The sequence below is a fragment of the Bactrocera oleae genome, chromosome 2 (assembly GCF_042242935.1).
Source record: "Bactrocera oleae isolate idBacOlea1 chromosome 2, idBacOlea1, whole genome shotgun sequence".
NCBI classification, from domain to species: Eukaryota; Metazoa; Arthropoda; class Insecta; order Diptera; family Tephritidae; genus Bactrocera; species Bactrocera oleae.
Window position 1 is genome coordinate 11,486,555 of NC_091536.1, and position 20,277 is coordinate 11,506,831.

A 20,277-nucleotide genomic window follows, 5' to 3' on the forward strand; every position below is an offset into this window, starting at 1 on the left:
TTGGGTCACTGCTATGGAGTATAATATAAAACGGAGTATTAAACCTAGACTTTTCAGTAGTTGTAGAAATATATTTGGATTTGTTGTTTAAGATTGTAAGTAAAATTTTAGGTATTGCGGATATTTCCCTAACGATTAATCGGCATTATATAATGAGGGAAAAAAGAAAAAAAAATTATTAACGTGGGTTCACTTTCATCTCGATGGCAAGATTTAGAAGAAAAACCCACGCTTCCAGGGAGGAAGCAATGCTAAAGTCGGTTTGAGAAGGGTAATAAAGGAAAAAAGAAAAACTCAAAATAATAACGGTCTTTCGATGGTTGGCATCATTGGTTCATTTTTCTTTGGAAATACTACAGGATACGTGATTATGGTAAGAGTTAAACGCTCTCCAATCAAGTTGGACCATTTTTAAAAAATCTAAAACTAAAGACATACACTTGGATGATATTTTGGTGCAGCACTTCCTATGAGACAATTAATCTTTTGGATAGACGAACTATTCAACAACGGTTCGGTTGAATAAGGACCAAGGCAACCTCGAGATAAAGCCAGAATCTGTCACTTAACGTAGGAATTTGCGGAATGTTAGTTTAACAGAAACAAATATATGAACCACCCTTTAATTAGTATTTATAAAAATAAATCTACTCTCAGTGATTCACTGTCAGCGGTATGGCTTTGCTCGACGATTCATCTGCAAGAAGGTTGAAATTTGTTAATACTATTGTGATTACCAAAAACAAACACTTGAACACACACACATCTGTGTACACATTCACTCACAACTCACTTGTGTGTACTCACCCGGATTGGATGATGCTGTGGCGGTTGCAATTGTCGTTGCCAAACCGTTGGATGGATCAGCTCGACGTCGCGATGTTATTTTCTTCCAACCGCGTAAGAGTATTTGATTGCGATATTTCGGTGTGGTGAATGTGTACAGTAGCGGATTGACAGCGGAATTCAGCGGCAATATGAAGACTACCAACCAAGCGTAGATATCGTCTGCTCATAAAGAAAAGCAAACACACACACGCATACAAGCATAAGCATTGCATACCGCGACCAACATTGCGTTTGAATAATAAAATTTACGATTTCTTACTTACCCGAAATGTTATAGTTAAAGAAGACCCAAATCTTCATGGCAATAATAGGCGCCCAGCACAATACATCCGTGAGCACAATGAAAAAGAAACGCACCGCAAATTCACAATCCAACAGGGAGAGTGGTGTCGCTTTACGTGTACGCCAAATGGATATGAGCAACGCTGTATAGAGTAGCGCAATCATTAGTAGTAAAAACAAATTCACGCCCAAGAAGATGAATGCCGAATATTGCCAACCCAGTGGATATGGTTCTTGTATGTGTAGCGGGAAGCATGTGCCCGAGTAGGTGCCATAGAATTTGGTGCTTGAGTGCCAAAGTGCAACTGGCGCCACAGCAATGCCCACGCCCATCAACCAAATAGCTAGTAGGGCTATAAAAATATTCTTAATACCGATACGGTGTTGACTGCGAAACGGATCGGCAATGAGTAGAAAACGTTCGAATGACATGAAGGCGAGTATTAGCATGGACACCTCGGATGATGTGACGGCCAGCGAGCCGATAGCAGCGCACTGCCAGGAGGTGATCCAATCGAGTGCGACTCTGTACGTGAAAGAAGTAGAGAAGAAGGAAGAAAACACTTAAGTACAAGTGTGTAGCAGATGGAAAAATGGTAGCAAATTTAATTATAAATCCAAGTTAATTTAACAGCCATTAAACTTGAAAACACGCGCTTTGATAAGTGTTCAGACATTCCTGTTCTGCCGAACTGAACCGGTAGTTCAAAAGATGGGATTAAAAAATATTGCGTAAAAGTGCAAGACTAGAATGTATTAGTTGGAATTTTTTGTAGCAAAACCAGAAAACGATTATCATCACATTTTTTACCAATAGGACAGACTTAGCCTTCTTCAGAGCAGGTTCGTGAATGAAATCCACTGTTTTTACTGTTCTTCAGTTGCGCTTAAACAGCATCAAATGATACCGTGAAGTGGCCTAACCATCGTACTACTATCGCTGAAATTGGTTGCATCAATTTTGACGACCGTCATCGAAGCAAAAGAGTGTCCATTCACAGTATCCAAGCGATCTTTTATTTCACTGCAAATAAATCAATTGCAAATGCTATCTCTTAAGCTCCAAAGCAGAATCCCCCTTTTCGAGGCTTGGTTTGGTGTCAAAGTGCTTATGTTATCATCGACTCTGACGAGGCTTTGTAGATATAGCAAACTTAAACAATTTTTAGTTTGGGCTTTAAGGAAGCCTAAAAGAGGCAAAGCTCTAGTCAAAAGTATGTTTTCAATATCTAAAGCGGTACAGATAAGTTCGACCAGTTTGTCGACGGTTGTCTTCAGTTAACTACTTCTAGTCCCACTATATACAGCAAAGATCGTACCTGATCCACTTTTCAACCCTTTTTACTTAAGTTAATTTTCACTAATTTTTTCTGATATATCTACTTACTTGTAATATTCGCTCCGATAACGATAATCCTGTACGCCAATTGTTATTAAATAGAAACCCATTAATATATCAGCCAATGCCAAATTGCGTATGACCATTGTTACGGCAATATTCTCATCGCGATAAATGAAACGTCCCCAAAGTACCATTATATTTCCTACCACCGTTACAAAAGCCATTATCCAAGCCGAGTAGCGTAACACCGGTTTACTTAGCAGATCGCGAAATGACGAAACACCATCACTATTCGGCTTACACATACGAACTTGTGGTGTCATTGAGCAAAAATAGAAACGGTCAAACACAATATATTTAAGATTGGACATCTGATTGATGGCTTCAAAATCTATGCGTTCGAATGGGATTTCCGTTAAATTAAGATAAGATATATTAAGAGTTCCAATTAGCTGTTGGCTGATGTATAGCGGTGTATGACTAAGGGAACTGTGACGATAATAATTATTTTTAATGTTAGATAATTATTTTAATGCTTACTAAGTAATTGCAATATATCCTGTCATACTCACAGCGCTTCCAAGCAACTACTCCGTAAAAATACTTCACCAGAGAGCTCCTTCAATGGATTGCCAATCAGCCGACTACAATAAAATGACAAATAAATAAGTGTTAAGTGTTGAATTATTAATTAATTATTTATTTTTGACCCGTACGCTCCGCGATATTCAGCGAATATCTCTCTTTCAGAGTGAAAATATTTCAAAACAATAAGGAACAAGTAAGGAAGGGCTAAGTTCGGATGTAACCGAACATTTTATACTCTCGCAAAGTCAAATAGTATACTCGTTTGAGATTTCTTTGTGGATTGGCTGATATTTTCGGTAGAAGGTCAACTATAGACACTGGGGTCCACATATTTAGTACTTAGGGGCTTAAACAGTTTTGGTTCGATTTAGACAATTTTTGGCCACAAGGTGGCATACTTTAATCGCATTATTCACGCAAAGTTTTATCCCGATACAGTCATTGTTGCCTGATTTGCATAGTGGAAAGTGAAATAATCAGATGGAATTTAAAATGGTGTTATATGGAAAGTAGGCGTGGTTGTAGTCCGATTTCGCACTGTGACATAGAAACATGAAAAGAACGTTATGCACCGAATTTGGTTGAAATCGGTTAAGCAGATCTCAAGATATAGGTTTTCACCTAAAAGTGGGCTGTGCCACGCCCACTGTCTAATTTTGAACGCGGTTCCTATAAAGTCATCTCATACCATCCCAGAGATAAAATTTAATGACTCTGGCGTGTTTAGTGCTTGATTTATCGCGCTTTTAGTAGTTTTTAACAGTACCGTTATATGGGGAGTGGGCGGAGTTGCCACCTGATTTCAACTATTTTCACACCGTCAATAGAAGTGCTAAAAATATTTGCTTCCAGTGAATTTTGTTATTATAGCATTAGCGGTTTAGGAGATATGCACATTAAACCTATTAGAGGCGGGACCACGCCCACTTTTTTAAATTTTAACTGCAGATGCCCCTCCCTAATGTGATCCTGTGTACCAAATAACAGTCTTGTATCTTATTGCGGAGCTTAGTTATGGCAAGTTATTTGTTTTTGATTAATGGCGTTTTGTGGGCGTGGCAGTGGTCCGATTACGCCCATCTGCAATACCAACCGTCTCACGGTACCATGAAACATGTCTACCAAGTTTCATAAAGATATCTCAATTTTTACTCAAGTTAGAGCTTGCACGGACGGACGGACAGACGGACGGACAGACGGACGGACGGACAGACAGTCACCCGGATTTCAACTCGTCTCTTCATCCTGATCATTTATATATATATAACCCTATATCTAACTCGACTAGTTTTAGGTGATACAAACAACCGTTAGGTGAACAAAACTATTATACTCTGTAGCAACAGGTTGCGAGAGTATAAAAACTTTATGTTCGCAGTTGCACTGAAGCTATAATACCCTGCACAAATACGAAAGGTTTCTTACAAGAATTTGATTCCATTCGTTCAGTTTGTATGGCAACAATATGCTATAGTGAACTTATCTAAACAGTTTCTTCGAAGATTGCATTATTTTCTTAGACAATAATCACGTTAACTTTCATGAAAATAGCTCGTCAAAGAAAGTTACAAACTTTGTGACAAACTTAATATACTATAATCACGGTATAAAAACTCATAAAAATTAAATTTGAAAGTCGAAAGGTCGCTAAAAGAACAACTGCGGGTTTTAATTTATATATTCACTGACCAAACTTTGAGGAAAGTGAAATTACGATATATACACAGGACCACGTAACCAGCCTATGCAATACTGTAGCGAGTATATTGTGTAGAAGTTTAACTTTTTTCTGTAGAATATATCATAGTCGTGGACCTTCCGCAGAAGAATTATTGAGACTTGAATGCGAGAGAGAACAGGAAATATAAACTGGAAAAGAACTAGAGTGTGTTTATAGTTTATTTCAGATGACACCTTCTTCGAAGTTTGCTTCACATGAAGAAGATTAAATAATTATATTAATAAAAAATATGTTTTATCGGCGTCAAACGAATCCAGTGTACTTCAATTGCCACTGCGTACATTGCCGGCTGAGCTACCAGATACGGGCAACTAAAAGTGTAACTTAACAGCAGCTGGAGATTACAAACTTTTAGAGCCGACCATTTGTTGAATAAAACAACAAAACAAGCTTCACGGAGTCGAAATTCACTTAAACACGTGCCAAAAGTATAAACGTAAAATTATTATTATAAGAATTAACCATTGCGCTTATATTTGAACACAACATTTCTAAAATTAAATAAAAAATTTAGCTTTATGCATCACAAAGTTATTCATACATTACTCACACGCCACGTAAAACCCATACACATATTATATTTAACACCGCACACAATTTTTATTAGTTATTTAAAATTGAATATAACCGTTATTTGCACACTAATTTGCAGTGTGACTCACATAAAGTATCATGGCTTACACATGTATTTGAACAACTTTTGTTACCTTGAAGTTGCAATGCTACGTCAAATAATAAGCGCAGACCAAAAGCGGCATAAATAGCATTGACGCATTCGTGCGGCGGTGACAGTGGTACGTGCCGTTCGGCAAAAAATGCGCCGATAAGCGCAAATTTGCAAAGTAACTATGTCAATAGCTGCACACACATAGGATTTATTGGGACACGGTTAGCATCTTTTGCTATTGATTTGCCAAATGTATCAAAAATGACCAGCAACAAGTAAATATTTACATATTTTGTACCCTTAAATACTTGAACTCACGCCTGCGGTTATAATTTTGTAATGGGTTTGACCCGAGAACTGAGTGAACATGTGCCCTGCGCAGAATATTGTATCAGTAAATTTTCCTAAAAATGATGGTAATTGCGCTGTGCGGTTGTCAATAATTTATACTTCAACGTGTTGTTTATGAGATAATGAATTGGAAAATTATATACAACAGCAAACATTGTGACAGAATCGTTTAACTAATAACCAATAACCAAGTGGATGCACGAAATTTTTTAAAGACTCTTTACTTTCTTACTTGCTGCTTTCATTTGTTTGCTTTGCAGCTGATTGAATTTACAGCTATTGTTGTGTCGATATTAAGGTAGGGTACTGCAATATTGCGTATTTCTCCGAAGCTCTGATTATGAATAACTCATTCATGTCGGAATTATTATACCATATACTTGAAGCTGTAATAGTAGCTGTCGACAAGCAACCGTTATTATATCTGCTGTTTGACAGAAAGCATGGTTTTGCTGAAATCACCTCTCGTTTAATACTATTTATGGCTAGAAATACCAAAAATATAGAAATTTTTCTAATTGTATTGACAAAAGGCTAAGCTTGACAGGTTGTCGTCATATATGGTCAGGTGATTCTGCGATCGAAAATTCCCACCCTTGCTTACGTTGTTCCTCTTTCTTAAATTAACCTCCCTCTAATATTCCAAAATACTCCAAACCTTCATTACAAATAAATGACGCTTTTTTTAATGTTACATTGCCTTCTCAAGCTTTTACCAAGCATTCAAGGTTCAAAGTGACGCTGAAGTCTATAAAATAGTCCTCTGGTACAATGACGATTTTGCGTTAAAAACTTTGACTAACAAATGGCGGGTGTTAGCTGTATACTTGTATATATAGTGCGCATCTTATTTTAGATTTGTTTTCCTAACGGCCAATAATCGATTATGTAGAAACACTAAGTCAAATATAATATGTTCGCAAACTAAATTATCGACCCGTCCAAATTGTTAAGCCCTGTACATTATTAAGGGAAAACAATTTGCATAAATTCAAGTCGGGATAAATAAATATTTTGAAAGGGCTGAGCTTGCAATGGACAGTCTTTTGTTCCCACGATGTTTAACTCAAATGTAAATGATTCACTTTAACATTTACTTCGCTTTGCTCCAGACTTTTGCATTGACATAAGGGTTCGTATGAGTTCGTTTACATGGAGTCGAAGCAAATGAAAATCTTGGGCAACTCTTATATTTTTATGCTTTGACGAGTAGCAGTCGCCATTTTTATTAGAGAGAAGAACGGAAAACAAAGCTTTCATATAGATGTACACTATGCTTTCCTCGCTTCGTGGTTAAAGTGTGTACTGTCAAGCAAAGTGAAGAAAGTTTACCACTATTTAGGGTGTGTCTAGTATCTACTCTGGTTGGACTATATTTTGTTTATTGGACTTACCATAATCATTACTTAAACCATCATAAATGTGGCACCGCCAAATTTGAGAAGAATTCTATGTCTAGGAAAATATTAAGCGTCTTAGCCAAATATTCGCAAATTTTGAGGTTATAAATCTTCAGTATGAGTATATTAGCACATTAAATACTTGTTATTCCAATTGAAATTAATCGAGACTGTCACTTGGTGGATCAAATTTGTTTGAACTGAAATATTAGTTTCTTCTTAACTGAGAGTAGCTTTATTGTGGATTCAATGATTTTGAAACAAAAAATTCGTCTTAATAAAATTAGATATTTGCATCTTTATTTATACAATTACGCTTTTGTTTGGGAATTTTCCATTTTTTGTGGCACATATCTGCCATTTTCGCGCCACACACAGATTAATTAAGCACTGACATGTTTTTTCTTTTTGGGAAAATATCCACACGTATTGTTGAGTCAACTGAAAGAAGAAGCAATCGATTAAGATAAGTACAAACAAGAAAAAACGTTAACTTCGGCTGCACCGAAGCTGGAATACCCTTCACAAATAACGAAGTTTCTATACAATAACTTGAATTTGAACATTCAGCTTGTAAGACAACTATATAATATAGTATAATATAGCCCAATCTAGAAATATTGTACCGCTGCCTTAAGAAATAATATATACCAAATTTCGTAAAGATATCGCGTCAAATACAAAAGATTTCCATACAAGGACTTGATTCCGATCGTTCAGTTTGTATGGCTGCTATATGCTATAGTGTTCAGATATCGGCGATTCCGACAAATGAGCAGTTTCTTGTGAAGAAAAAGATGGGTGCGAAATTTTAGATCAATATCTCAAAAACTGAGGAACTGGTGGGTGTATATACAGACAGACGGACATGGCTAAATCGACTCAACTCATCATGCTGATCGTTTAGATATATATTTTATAGGGTCTCTGACGTTTCCTTTTTGGGTGTTACAAACATCGTGGCAAACTTAATATACCCTCTTCAGGGTATAAAAATGTGACTATTCGTAAAACAAACTGTATTTAACAATATCAATCAAAGAAATTGCAAATGCCAGCAAAATTAATATAATATACAAATGTAACACAAGTACAACACTTATATTATTTTGTCAGAACGTATAAACATAGTACGTGTATATGTGTATATAGACAAGCTTTTCTATACAAGCTTTACTATACAAGCTTACTTGTACATATGTATGATGATTGAGACTTTTTATTACCTCACGCGTCTACTCTATATTCAACTGATCAGCGATTTCGTTTTAGTTTTGACAGCTCCGTTGACTGACGTCAATTCTCTTTTCTCTTTATTTTTCTAAACAACCTCGGGGCTGTACTTCCTAAATTGCATTCGAATTTTCATCTCAAATGGAAACGTATGGACTTACTAAGCCGATATACAATACAATAAATATTATTAACAGCCAAAAGGAAGCTATTTTAAGGGGTATAGCCACTGTAGCTGTAGCACTTATTAAGTTTGAACTTTAAGCTGATGAAAAATTATTATTTTTGGTTAATTTTGTACGATATTTTTTTAAGCGCGCCGATGCGAGACATTTAGCATCCATAATTGTCGTTCTGGAACAAAATAAATAAAACGTCTTCAATTCACATGAGCATACCCATACTTGTAGAAGTACGTAGGGAAATTTGAAAATATTGATTCCTTTAAAAATTGTAGGCATTTGAACAGAAAATTAGATTTTTAGCCAATCATTTCGTAATAAACTGGCCATAAAAAAAGTTTTGAAACAATAGAAATTTCCCTACGTATTTCGATGCAAAATTGAATTTTAAAGATAATCTCAAATTTGAAGTCGATCGGATAAAAATTGTCAAAGTCAAATTTGTCTCGCGAATTGGAAAAAAGTACAATTGTTTTGATAAAAACGCGATTAAAGTTTCACATAGTCTTCAAAGGAAGGTCTTCAAAAACTTGTCTGTAGTGCGTGAGAAATACTTTCGGTACATCTTATCAAAATTTAGAAAAATCACCGAAAAGTTTCGAATAGAAAGAAATTTATACTAGCTAACGCAAAATTGTCTCGAATATATGTAGGCATGTTGTTGCAACAATTATCAAAGAAAATACTTAATATTCTTAACCGTTTGAAGTGAGAAATAAATGTATTGTATATCAGAACCTAGGGAAACAGCAAACAAAAAGTTTAGAAAGTGGACAGAGTTTATCGGCACTGATTATATTTTGAATCCACCATTCCTAACGCAGATCATTCGAAGATCTCTTGATGAAATACTAAAATGATAAACCTTGGATTCTGCAAGTATGATTTCATGGGGTCTTACATTTGTAAACAAACGCTCGGCGGTAACGAATAACAAAGTGCTAAGCATAATTTTTTCAAGATAAATCTTCTCATTAAAAATTTCATTTGAAAACTTCATATTTGATCCAATTTGGCGTACTTTGTTTGATTGGTTTGTTTTTTACTTCCATTGCTTTGAATGGGTGGTGAGTGCGGGTTTTTTTAATCAGTGGAATATTCGAAACAGTTAGCTTTCTAAAGCATCCATACTATATAACTATAAATCAATAGTGATTGGAATATGATGTTCTAATTCCTTTTGTATATTAATTTCGAGGTTTTGAGTTCATTTTTATTTATAAAAATATACCTTGGGTAGAAGAAACTGTCACAATGTGTCAAATCAGGCGAAATGGTGGAGTATTTAGCATATAGATTCGTTATCAGTAAAATATAGTAATTTATATAATTAGCGCCATTAAGTGTTGCTTCCTTTTATTTACCGCAGGTATAGTGAGGTTATAACCCTTAAAATTATAATTATAAGTGATATGCTGTTAACGCTTCCACCGCTACCACAAAGATATTCTTGGTGAATATACATATTTGTAACTAATGCACTGTTCTGCAAAGTAGTCACATATCATAATTTTATCTGTTTTATTTTTCTGTCTGTTTATACGCGTTGTAGCTTTTGATTCATTAATTTTGTGGCATACAAGTAGCTTTGATATGAGCGCCTACTAATGAATTCCGAACACGCCCGTCAGCCAGCAACGCCTCTTCCTCACCATCATTGTTCCGCCCACGGAGCTTAACTACATTTTTTCGATACTTGTTCTGTTTTTATTCTCGTGTGCAGAAATTTGCATGAAAGCGTAAATATTTCTTATCTGTCTTGGATTTGTCTGTTTTGCAACGAATTTATTTGAGTGGATTCCAAAGTAAATAAGAATAAAAAAAAAGAAAGAAATGATAATAAAGCGAAAACACTGATTACAATAACCAAAAAGTTCCAAAGGTTGCACATGCTCGCTTGCGAACCCCTATGTTAGGTGGGGTGCTTGTCAAAGGGAGCATGTTTCGGGAGGAAAATCACACAATTCTTGTTAATAATATTAATGCATTCATGCGTGAATATGGTTTATACTCCTACAGTATTTTGTTGGAATTCCTACCCAACCACTCGACGCCGTCAAAGTAAAATCGATAGGAGGAGAATGAAAGGGTTGCTTTGACCATTGTTTGGGGAATACCGCAAAACAGTGAAGTGTAAAATTATACCAACAACAACAAAGCACACTGCCAACAACTATTTAAATTAATTTGTTATTCAACAAATGCGCATCAATGCAGCTGAGGGATTCCCTAACCGATGATGTCTGGTGCTTGAGGCGATATTGAAAAAACAATAACAACGACAAAAAGCAACAAATAAATAATAATAATCGCAGACAATAATTATGTACAAGGTATATGTAGTATAAGCACAAGTAGGGTTGGGTTAGGTTCAGGCGAAATCTCTCTGCTATGACAAGAAATTGATAGTCTATGGTTATAGAGATGAAACAGATAGATTTTTAGATAGAACAGAACGATCTTTCACAAACTCAAAGTTGTTTCCATAACAAATACTATGTTGTAATAATCATGAACCAAATTTGGATCTCCATAATATCTCAAAACGGTAACAAAGTGAAACATAGTATTTCCTGTCCTGCTCTGCAATGGAGGTAATTCTCTCATGGAATCGCACATTTTATACAATAGTTAAAGCCACAGTCACAGCTAAAACTATTCAACGTTGCTGATTTTGGCTGTGGAGATTAAGCTAGAAAAATTTTCGGCACGAACTTTGCTTGCTTGAAATCTTTTTTGGATCTTAAGAAAGACAGGTCTTAAGATCGAGTGTTTTCATTTAGAGTTTTTACGAGGTCTCTGGTTGAATTATGCAATTGATTCTTCTGAAGCTTGTTAAAGCATATTTTCTAAAAGTTTCTTTCAATTCAAATAATTTAGAAACATTTTGAGGTCCTCGGCTGAGCTATATAATATCGATTATTCAAATATTGTCAAAATAAAATTTACAAATATATTTCTTTCGTAGGTCTTTAGTTGAACTATCTACTTATTCCAAGGTTTGGTTTCACAACAGTTTGTTTCGCTGATCCACGGTTCTTTAACCGTTGCAATGATCCTAATCCTAAAGCTATGTCCAATGAGAGAGTAGCCGTTATGTTCATACTTACTTTCTCCTTTTTGATTGAGCTTTGATCGAAAATTATGAACAATAAAAGTATTATGTTGTTGGTGACATATTATGCTGGGGTATACAAAATTCACCACAAATTCTCAAGTTTTGCAATTTTACAGTCTTGGGCGGCTTAATCATTACTCAACCACGTGCTTTTTGTTGTTCCTTAGTAATGCAATCATAAAAGCTTTAACTCATCTCTCCTTGCAAATGTCGCGCAAAGTAATTAACCCACTTTAACGTTGTGGTGAAGCTGTGTAAGCTGCGCGGCGGCGACTAGGGTTAATTTGTGCAGATGACCTAAAGATTTTAAAATAATAAATTCAAAACTTTTCATATAAAACTATTTATAACTTTTTATCACTCTTCAGTCTCCTTGTACTTAAATTTGCTACTTTTGTGAATTAAAGGAAGGAAAACAGTTGTATTTTTACAATAATAGTAATAATAATTCAAATGTAGCATTCAAAGTTTTTCAATTGCAACGTATTGGTGTGGGTAGTTTGTCAATCTGCGGCGGTTCAGATGTTTATGGCGGCTTCTAAACTCGTTATTACGCTAAATTTTGTACTCGCTCGGACTAATGGCTATTCGAAATTAGTGGTTGTGGAATTTAGAGGTGGACTATGTAAAGTTTAGCGTTCTAAAAATTTCGTTTTTTCAAAATAACGATGCTGTCTATGGTACAAATCTTCAATATGCAAAGTAATTCAAATATACGCCGCCTTAAATTTGCCGGAATTGGTGTCGCAAATCGAACAGTGAATCAATTGCTAACAGGTGGATTACAAAAATCAATCTAGGAAAAATGGATAATCTCTGATGAACTTAAGACGTTTCAGCGAAATATAAATTTTGAAACTGTATTCAGAAATGTTCCGTATCATAAAGAGATAGCTGCCATGCCGTAATTGCTTAAGCGTCGTATATAGATCGGGAGTCAGACACAATACACACCCTTATCTGATGTCATAGGATAACTCCACTAAGCTAAGATAGTAAAAGACCTCAAAAGTAACGAAAATTAAATTATCACCAAAATTTAAACTATTAAATGTGTAGGGTCATAAGAAATTGAACGTGTGGGAAGATTTTTGTAATTTGAAGTGGCCAAAAGAATAAGCACTAATGCATGGGCTTCGAGTACTATTTTTACAATGACAACAATCTTACTTATCAAGAGTTCTTTTATTATGATCGAAGTATGAACTCCACCAAAAAATCTACCATACGTAATTCAATATAACTGTTTTATGTATTCAAATCGTTCGATAAAAAAAACTGCGGATATAAAAATTTTATTACTGAAAGAATACTTAACCAAACCGAAAGAGGCAAAGGGCTCAAAGAACACTGCATTTCTGGAAGCGTACGAAAAAGTTGTTGACCAATAAATAGAAATATGCAAGTGCAATATATGTATATGGAGCTATGAACTTGGTTGATAACTGCTCACCGTTCGGTGTTTCAGTGTTCGTACCAGGTATCTGAATATTTGCGCCAAATTACAGAAAAATCTTTTTTCGACATCATTTTCTAGGAAGTTTAATTTTAAATAGTTATTGTAAGAAAGGCTCATTTATCAGATGCGAAACATATATAAGAATAGGAGACATAGGATTAAATAATATTTTAACTAGAGATGCCACATTACTAAAAAACTAAATTTATAAATTTTCATCAAATAACAAGTTAGGGGTATTTGAAAAAGCCATACCTTAAAAAAATTTTAAAAAATTTCATTGCTATACAGTTCGACCATTTGTAAGCTTAGCAAAGTAATAATGTATTGTAATGGGTGCACTATGTTCAAAAACCAAAAACAAAAAGCATCTTAAATCACTTGTTTTCTCTATCGCAAATTACTCAATATTAATGAATCTGTAGGTGTGTATTTATATTTCCTACATTTCTAATTTCATATCTCCTCTGCAGTGCTGTGAAACCTCGAAGACAGTTTTATGACAAATAAAATTTAAGTTTCAGAAACTTTAAGATTTCGCTGGTTTACTCATTTTTTATTTTTTCATGAAGTATAGAGATTCCGGTAGGGAAATTTGATAAGTGTTGTTTAAAAGGTATTATGTATATATATAGTTTTGTTGATAACAAATTTTCTGATTCTAGTCGCATTATCATGGAATTTTTTCGGTATCCCGAAATTTCAGAATCCGATTTCCATATACACATTTATGGTTTCTCTGCATTTTCAACGCACCGAAATAAGGTTAGAGGTTTTTTATGCAATCCTCAAAATAAACCGGTATCCCGAAATCGGCATTTCGTAATCTCGATATTGAAATAATTAAGCTTTAGTTTACATATACATATATGACTTATAACAGAAATGTTTTAAATTGTACATATGTCATATTGTCAATCAAATAGTTGAAAAATTATCAAGTTTTTGTTCATGCAATAAACTGAACATTCAAAAATCACTTTAATCTGATGATCACCACTACCCATGCACACAATAAATATTCGTATGTAATAAATAAAATATACATACACTGGTCAAAGGAAGCGACTTCAGTTTATTAAATAAACATTTCACATCTTAACTTATTGCTGACGTTGCGTCACCAACGCATGCACACATAGATATAAATGATTTGTGTGTGTGTGGAAAAGGTTAAAGCAGCACATGTAGTAATACTTCTCAGTTGTATGTTTGTATGTGTGTGTTTGCCTAAAAACGTGATGTTGTGTACTTTCTAATCTCACTATTCACACACAACACACCAAGTTGTCACAGCGCAGACCGTCAAAGAGTATGACTGCCAATTGTAACTTTATGAATTTTTGTTTTGTTTTGCTCGTCTGCCAATCTGTTGCTATTTGTGTGCAATTTTGTTTAGCTTTATTTTTGTATTTATCCCTTAGTTTTTTGCTTACTTCGCATATCTACACATATATACAGACATACATAAGTATATGTTTTAGAACCTTTTTTATTATAGTATTTTAAAGTTTGTATATTGGTGCATGTAAGTTATTACTTTCCTTAAATTTGCTTAAAAAAGAGTATTCCTAATTTTGTGGCAAAAGTTTTTTGTCTATTTTCTCCAAAGCTTTTTATCTCGTTTCTTTCGATATTCATTTCAATAAAACAATTTATCTTGACAACAGCATCAAATATTTACACATTGGGATTTCAATTGATTTATGGTCACTCAAGCAGGCTATATGTACGTAAGTAGATTACTGGTCAACGCCTTTGCGTCAATTTTAATCTCAATATTCACTAGTTAGTGCGACATTTCTAAGAATTGAATTCAATTAAAACGAAGAGCTGAGTATTTTACAATTCTTATTTTTGATTATATGTATATTACTCCACATATACATACATACATACAAATATTTATGCAAATAAATATTTTTTTATTACATTTGAAAAAGATACACATGCATACCCAGTGCCACGGGTCGTATACGTAATAAAACTTAATATGCGCACTCTTGTGTGCCGCCGCTTCTTAACTGCTTTCTAAGTCTATTATCATTCATGAATCACAGTTTATTATAACATTATGCAAATGGTTTTGAAATTGTTCTAGTTGTTTATTGAATATGTGCGATAAATTAGCCTCCTGATATGAAGACGATAATATTTGAAGCAGCGCGAATGTTTTATAAATTATTTGAAAGTAATTTTTAGTGGTTTTGTAGTTAATGTACGTACAGAATTCTAGGTTATTTACTATTATCAGCTTTATATTAAATTTATTTAATAATCTGCACATTTTTCGCTTCCCCAAAAGAGTTATTTTCATTTTCTTAAAAAACACTTTTAATAAACTTACTTTATGAACTCTACAAAGAAACGTTGCAGGGAAGTATAATAAACGAAAAGTTGAATGAATTGGTTGAGAAATAAGTTAAATTCTGCAAGATTTGTGCTGACGGCTATTCAGATGTTACTTCAGTTCTGTAGAAAACGCTTAACAAAAAAAACAGCACGGACGGAAATGGAATTCAAGGCTTAAACCTGAAATTATAGATTTAAAGTTTCACCATCGCTCTATCAGGACGGCCAAGAAATAAATATGTGGTTCAAATACTGATGATCTGCCAAACTTGCGTCTACTACAAAATACTTAATCAAGCCGAAGAGCCATTCGAGTATTTTCGACAAGTTTATACCATCAAACCACCTAGTGGACAAAGACACTCACACATGTTGCTCATACGCCGTGACATATCTTAAGAGACGTGGCATATTTCATGCACATTAAAGTGCTTGCCTCATTTTCATTGCTTATTACAGTATATTGTTGCTCGTTACTCACGATGAGGGAATTTGTAGGTTAATACGAGTGTGTCCATATAATTTAGCTTATTGTATTTGGTTTTATGTATATAGCTAAGTGGAGCAATATATTTCTTTAAAGCTCAGCGATTTACTACAAACGATTTGGTTTTTTTGTTTTTTGTCTTTAATGTAAAACTTTAGTCATATATTATTTTGCCGCCCACAAATTCTCAATACATACCTACATAAAACACTACGGACTATTATTCTTATTTAATAGCAGTTGAAGTAGCATAAAAACACTGTAAATCAACAGTCAGCATTGCTTTACGATTTCAAGGAGTAACAGAATTTATAAGCACGTAATGCCGTATGCCTGGCTTTACGTGATTGCTATTGCTCTTGTACGCCGCTATATAAGACATAGTAAACTTTAGCGAGACAAAACTTGATGCTCTACTACTAGCATTGATTTCCGATTCGTGCCCCGACCATATTTGTTTTATAACAGCTGACCATCGGTGCATGAAGTTCTGTAATGTGGCAATGGTGCATTGCGTTCGTGTGTGTACGAGGTGTGTTGTAAAAGTTGACCACGTGTTTCGATTTCTTTCATGTTTTAACCAATTTTTCAGCATTTTAAGGTTATATTTTTCAACTCTCTGCGATCTTCTTCACGGTATTTGGATGCCTATGACTTCTGTTTTCTGTTCCAAAGACGACTCGGAATAAGGACTACATTTCTAAGGATAACTTGTTTTCGTCTTGAAACATTCCTATTATAAAATACTACTGAATCACTGATTATGAAAACTTGTAAGTCAAACTCTTTTTGAAATCTTGAACTTCGAGAAGACCCCCTTATCCTTCGACTATTACAAAACGACACCGGCATTTTCCTTTCTACAAACCTTTCTACTACTATATTCTGGTACTGCTTTGAAGATTTAAGACAAAATATCCTAGCTAGTGATTGCTAGCTTATAACTTAATATATCAAGCTCATCATTCCTCTATTCACCGATCAATTTAAAAATTGTCTTCATGGTTTTTGATTATTCAAACTATCATCCAATCCACCGCCTTCTTTCATATACCCTCTTGTATTTAAATAAGGCTTCTGTAGTTAATCCTTATTTTAAATATACTAAGCAGATTTCTACAATAGTCGGCTCTACGTAATCTAAACGGACCTGAATTTTTATGTGGATAAAGGCAGTGATACATACAGCATTCTATAAAAATATGTCGTCAAAACCACAACTAAACTGTGAACCACCAATCAGCCGGGTTGCATCAAAAAGTGGTAAAGAAAAATCGAAAATTACACAGGCTTACCAAACGGACCTCGCATTTGAAAGCAAGTAAACGTGTAAATATTTAGTTTAGCACACGAGCATTTAAGTGGTCAAGCATTCACCGGAATGTAATATTATAGTTTTGTAAATATTTATACATTTTGTAAAAGAAATTTACACGAGCAAGTGACTTAACAAAATGTGATTTAATAAAATGTGACGAAAAGTAAACAGAAACCCTAACTTCATAATGGAAAAATTTAAATTGAAATGTAAGAAAAAACTTGAAACTTCGGTTGTAGCGAAACTGTTATGTATATAATATACTTTACGAATGCCAAAGAGTCCAAACAAGAACTTGATTTTGATCAGTCAGTTTTTATGATAGTTAAATGATATAGTGATCCGTACGGAACAATTTCTTCGAAGTTTGTACCATTACTTTGGATAATAAGTGTAGACAATTTTGTGAAGATATTTCGTCAAATAAAAAGTTTTTCCATATAAGGACATGCTTTTGATCAATCAGTTTGTATGGCAGCTATATGTCTTGTGGTTTGAACTGAGCAATTTCTTCGGAGATTACGCAATTGCCTTAATAATTCATGTACAATTGCTAAAAGATATCTCGTCAAATAGGAAAGCTTTCCATGTAAGGACATGGTGGTTCCGACACATGAGCAGCTTCTTGAAATAAAGGATATGCGCAAAATTTCAGATCAATATCTCAAAAACTGTGGGCCTAATTCACGTATAATATATGCCGACAAACGGATATAGTTAAATCAGCTCAGCTCGTCACGCTGATCATTTATGGTCGGGTCTCCGGCGTTTCCTTCTGGGTTTCACCAACTTCGTGTCAAACTTTATATACGAGCTGATCAGCACATAATAATAACAAAATAAACAATAAGAAAACTGGCCATAATAACAGCATTACTAAAATCCACTTAAATTGAATGAAATTCAGAACAAATATGGTGACATTTCATGTTGTCAGATTTTGCGCCTAAGTTATGTACATATGTATGGGTGAGCTGCGTTTTCGGGCGATATAGATATGATTTCGCCCAAATATTTGCCTTGAGAGGTCATCACTGCGCTCTGACTAACAAAAGTCTCAAAATTATTTCCTTATATATCTCAATCCTGAAGAAACTATTAGTTTCAGCTCAGCTGAGACAATAATACCATACTCTTTCACTGATTTTTATTTGTACGACTATTGAATGCAACAAATCGCTTGTGTCTCACTAATACACTCTACAATTGCGACTACGGGTACTTCCATTTACTTGCACTTAATATTTTCGATGCTTTCTGCATGGCATCTTCCTCTGTTGCAACACTTAAAGAAACATTTACTTGGCGCAGAATTCAAAACAACAAACTAAGAGACAAGTAGACAAGTTTCTACTTTCACTTTTGGCTGTTGCACTCCACATACTAGCAGAGGGTGAATTAAATTTATCGTCTATAAAAGTAAGTGTAGAAATCACTATGAAAATAGAGTGACTTAAGAATGTGCAAATCGTGCAAAGATGCAAGCTGTCAACTCATACTAAAATTTTAACTGTTCATGTAATGATTGTAATAATTTTTTGTTGTTTTAAAGACCCTAAATGGGTATTAAGTAAAAAATAATATACTTCAACGTAAGAAAAATAATAAAATAATAAATAAATGTTTGACTAGCATCTGGTTTTATATTATAATTGGTATTAACCTTTAACGTCAGTTTCTCGCATCAAATTGATCTACCAGAAGCACCGCGGAACACTGACATTGTCCCGGTGACAATATATATTATATATTATGAATGTCTAATATGTGAAGGCTATGTAATACTACAAGAACTACTGCCATATTTTTTCCTATATTTAAAACCAATACATTTTCTGTTCTCCCTTACAAAGTGCCATAACTTTTTGAAATATAATATATTAGAATTGTATCTTCTTTTATTTTTTCAATGCTAAAAAGAAAGTAATAAATGTGCTTTATTGTCTTAAATTAAAAAAATATATATTTTACAAAAGTAAATATTAAAAGTATGTGACCTTAACAAATAATTAATGGCAGATAACCATAAATTGCAATGGCAGCCTATTACACTGCGAAATAAAACATTTGAAAGACACATTTTTAATATCACTCATACGCACTGTAGCACCAAAAGATAATATTCTCGTTAAATAATAGAAAAAGCAAAAGATTGAATTACTCTTACTATAAATGGTATGAAACTGAAATTTCTTAACTAAAAACACTACATACTTACACATCTCTAATGTCATTCAAACCCCAAAAAGCTCTCGGATGTATGTGTGTAATACGATTGTCATTGAGATTTCTTCAAAATAGCCATAAAAACCATTACGCGACATGAAATGATACAAAAGTAATAAAGTTCATATCAAAACAAATTAATCACCTTTTCCAACAATATTAAATACATAAATAAATATCATAGAAACAAATGTGTAAATCATTTGCGGCATACAGCAGCCGATGAAGGGTAACAATTTCGCTCAGCAAAAAAATAAGCACTAAAGCAAATATATATACAATATATAATTGTGTGTTTGTTAAGTCAGCGTCCGCATTTTATTTTGTGCTGACGTGTTTGTTGCTATTTTTGTATACGATTGTTTTTGTAATAAAAAATTGAATGACAGCAACAAATCACGAAAGCTGAGGTGTTTGCAACGCATGTAAATTATCGCAACAGCACTAACACAATGTTGTTGTTGTCAGTGTATTTTTTTCTAATTTTTTTTTTATGTTTTTCTTGATAATATATTATGTCCGCCCTGTCACGTGATTTCATGCCAAACTGTCTAGGCTGGCTGCACCAATTTACCATAATGTACTCGATATTGACACTAAATGCCGTGCAATCGCCCCTCACTCCGATTGTTGACAGTGAAAAATGATTGGTATTAAATAAAAACAATGTAGACAATTTATT

The 20,277-nt window shown here is 34.1% G+C and overlaps 1 protein-coding gene across 1 annotated transcript in view; it reads right to left on the reverse strand.

Moving 5' to 3' along the window:
• Window positions 1-374: 374 nt before the first annotated feature.
• Window positions 375-20,277, reverse strand: part of Lgr3 (Leucine-rich repeat-containing G protein-coupled receptor 3) — a 34,617-nt gene continuing 14,714 nt past the window's right edge. The window contains exons 7-12 of the mRNA XM_070108999.1: window positions 19,588-19,659; window positions 3,046-3,117; window positions 2,519-2,962; window positions 1,113-1,657; window positions 808-1,008; window positions 375-697 (exon numbers count right to left, since the gene is read on the reverse strand). Coding sequence (XP_069965100.1) covers window positions 654-697; window positions 808-1,008; window positions 1,113-1,657; window positions 2,519-2,962; window positions 3,046-3,117; window positions 19,588-19,659 — 1,378 coding nt within the window. The 3' untranslated portion in view covers window positions 375-653. The remainder of the gene's footprint in view (window positions 698-807; window positions 1,009-1,112; window positions 1,658-2,518; window positions 2,963-3,045; window positions 3,118-19,587; window positions 19,660-20,277) is intronic.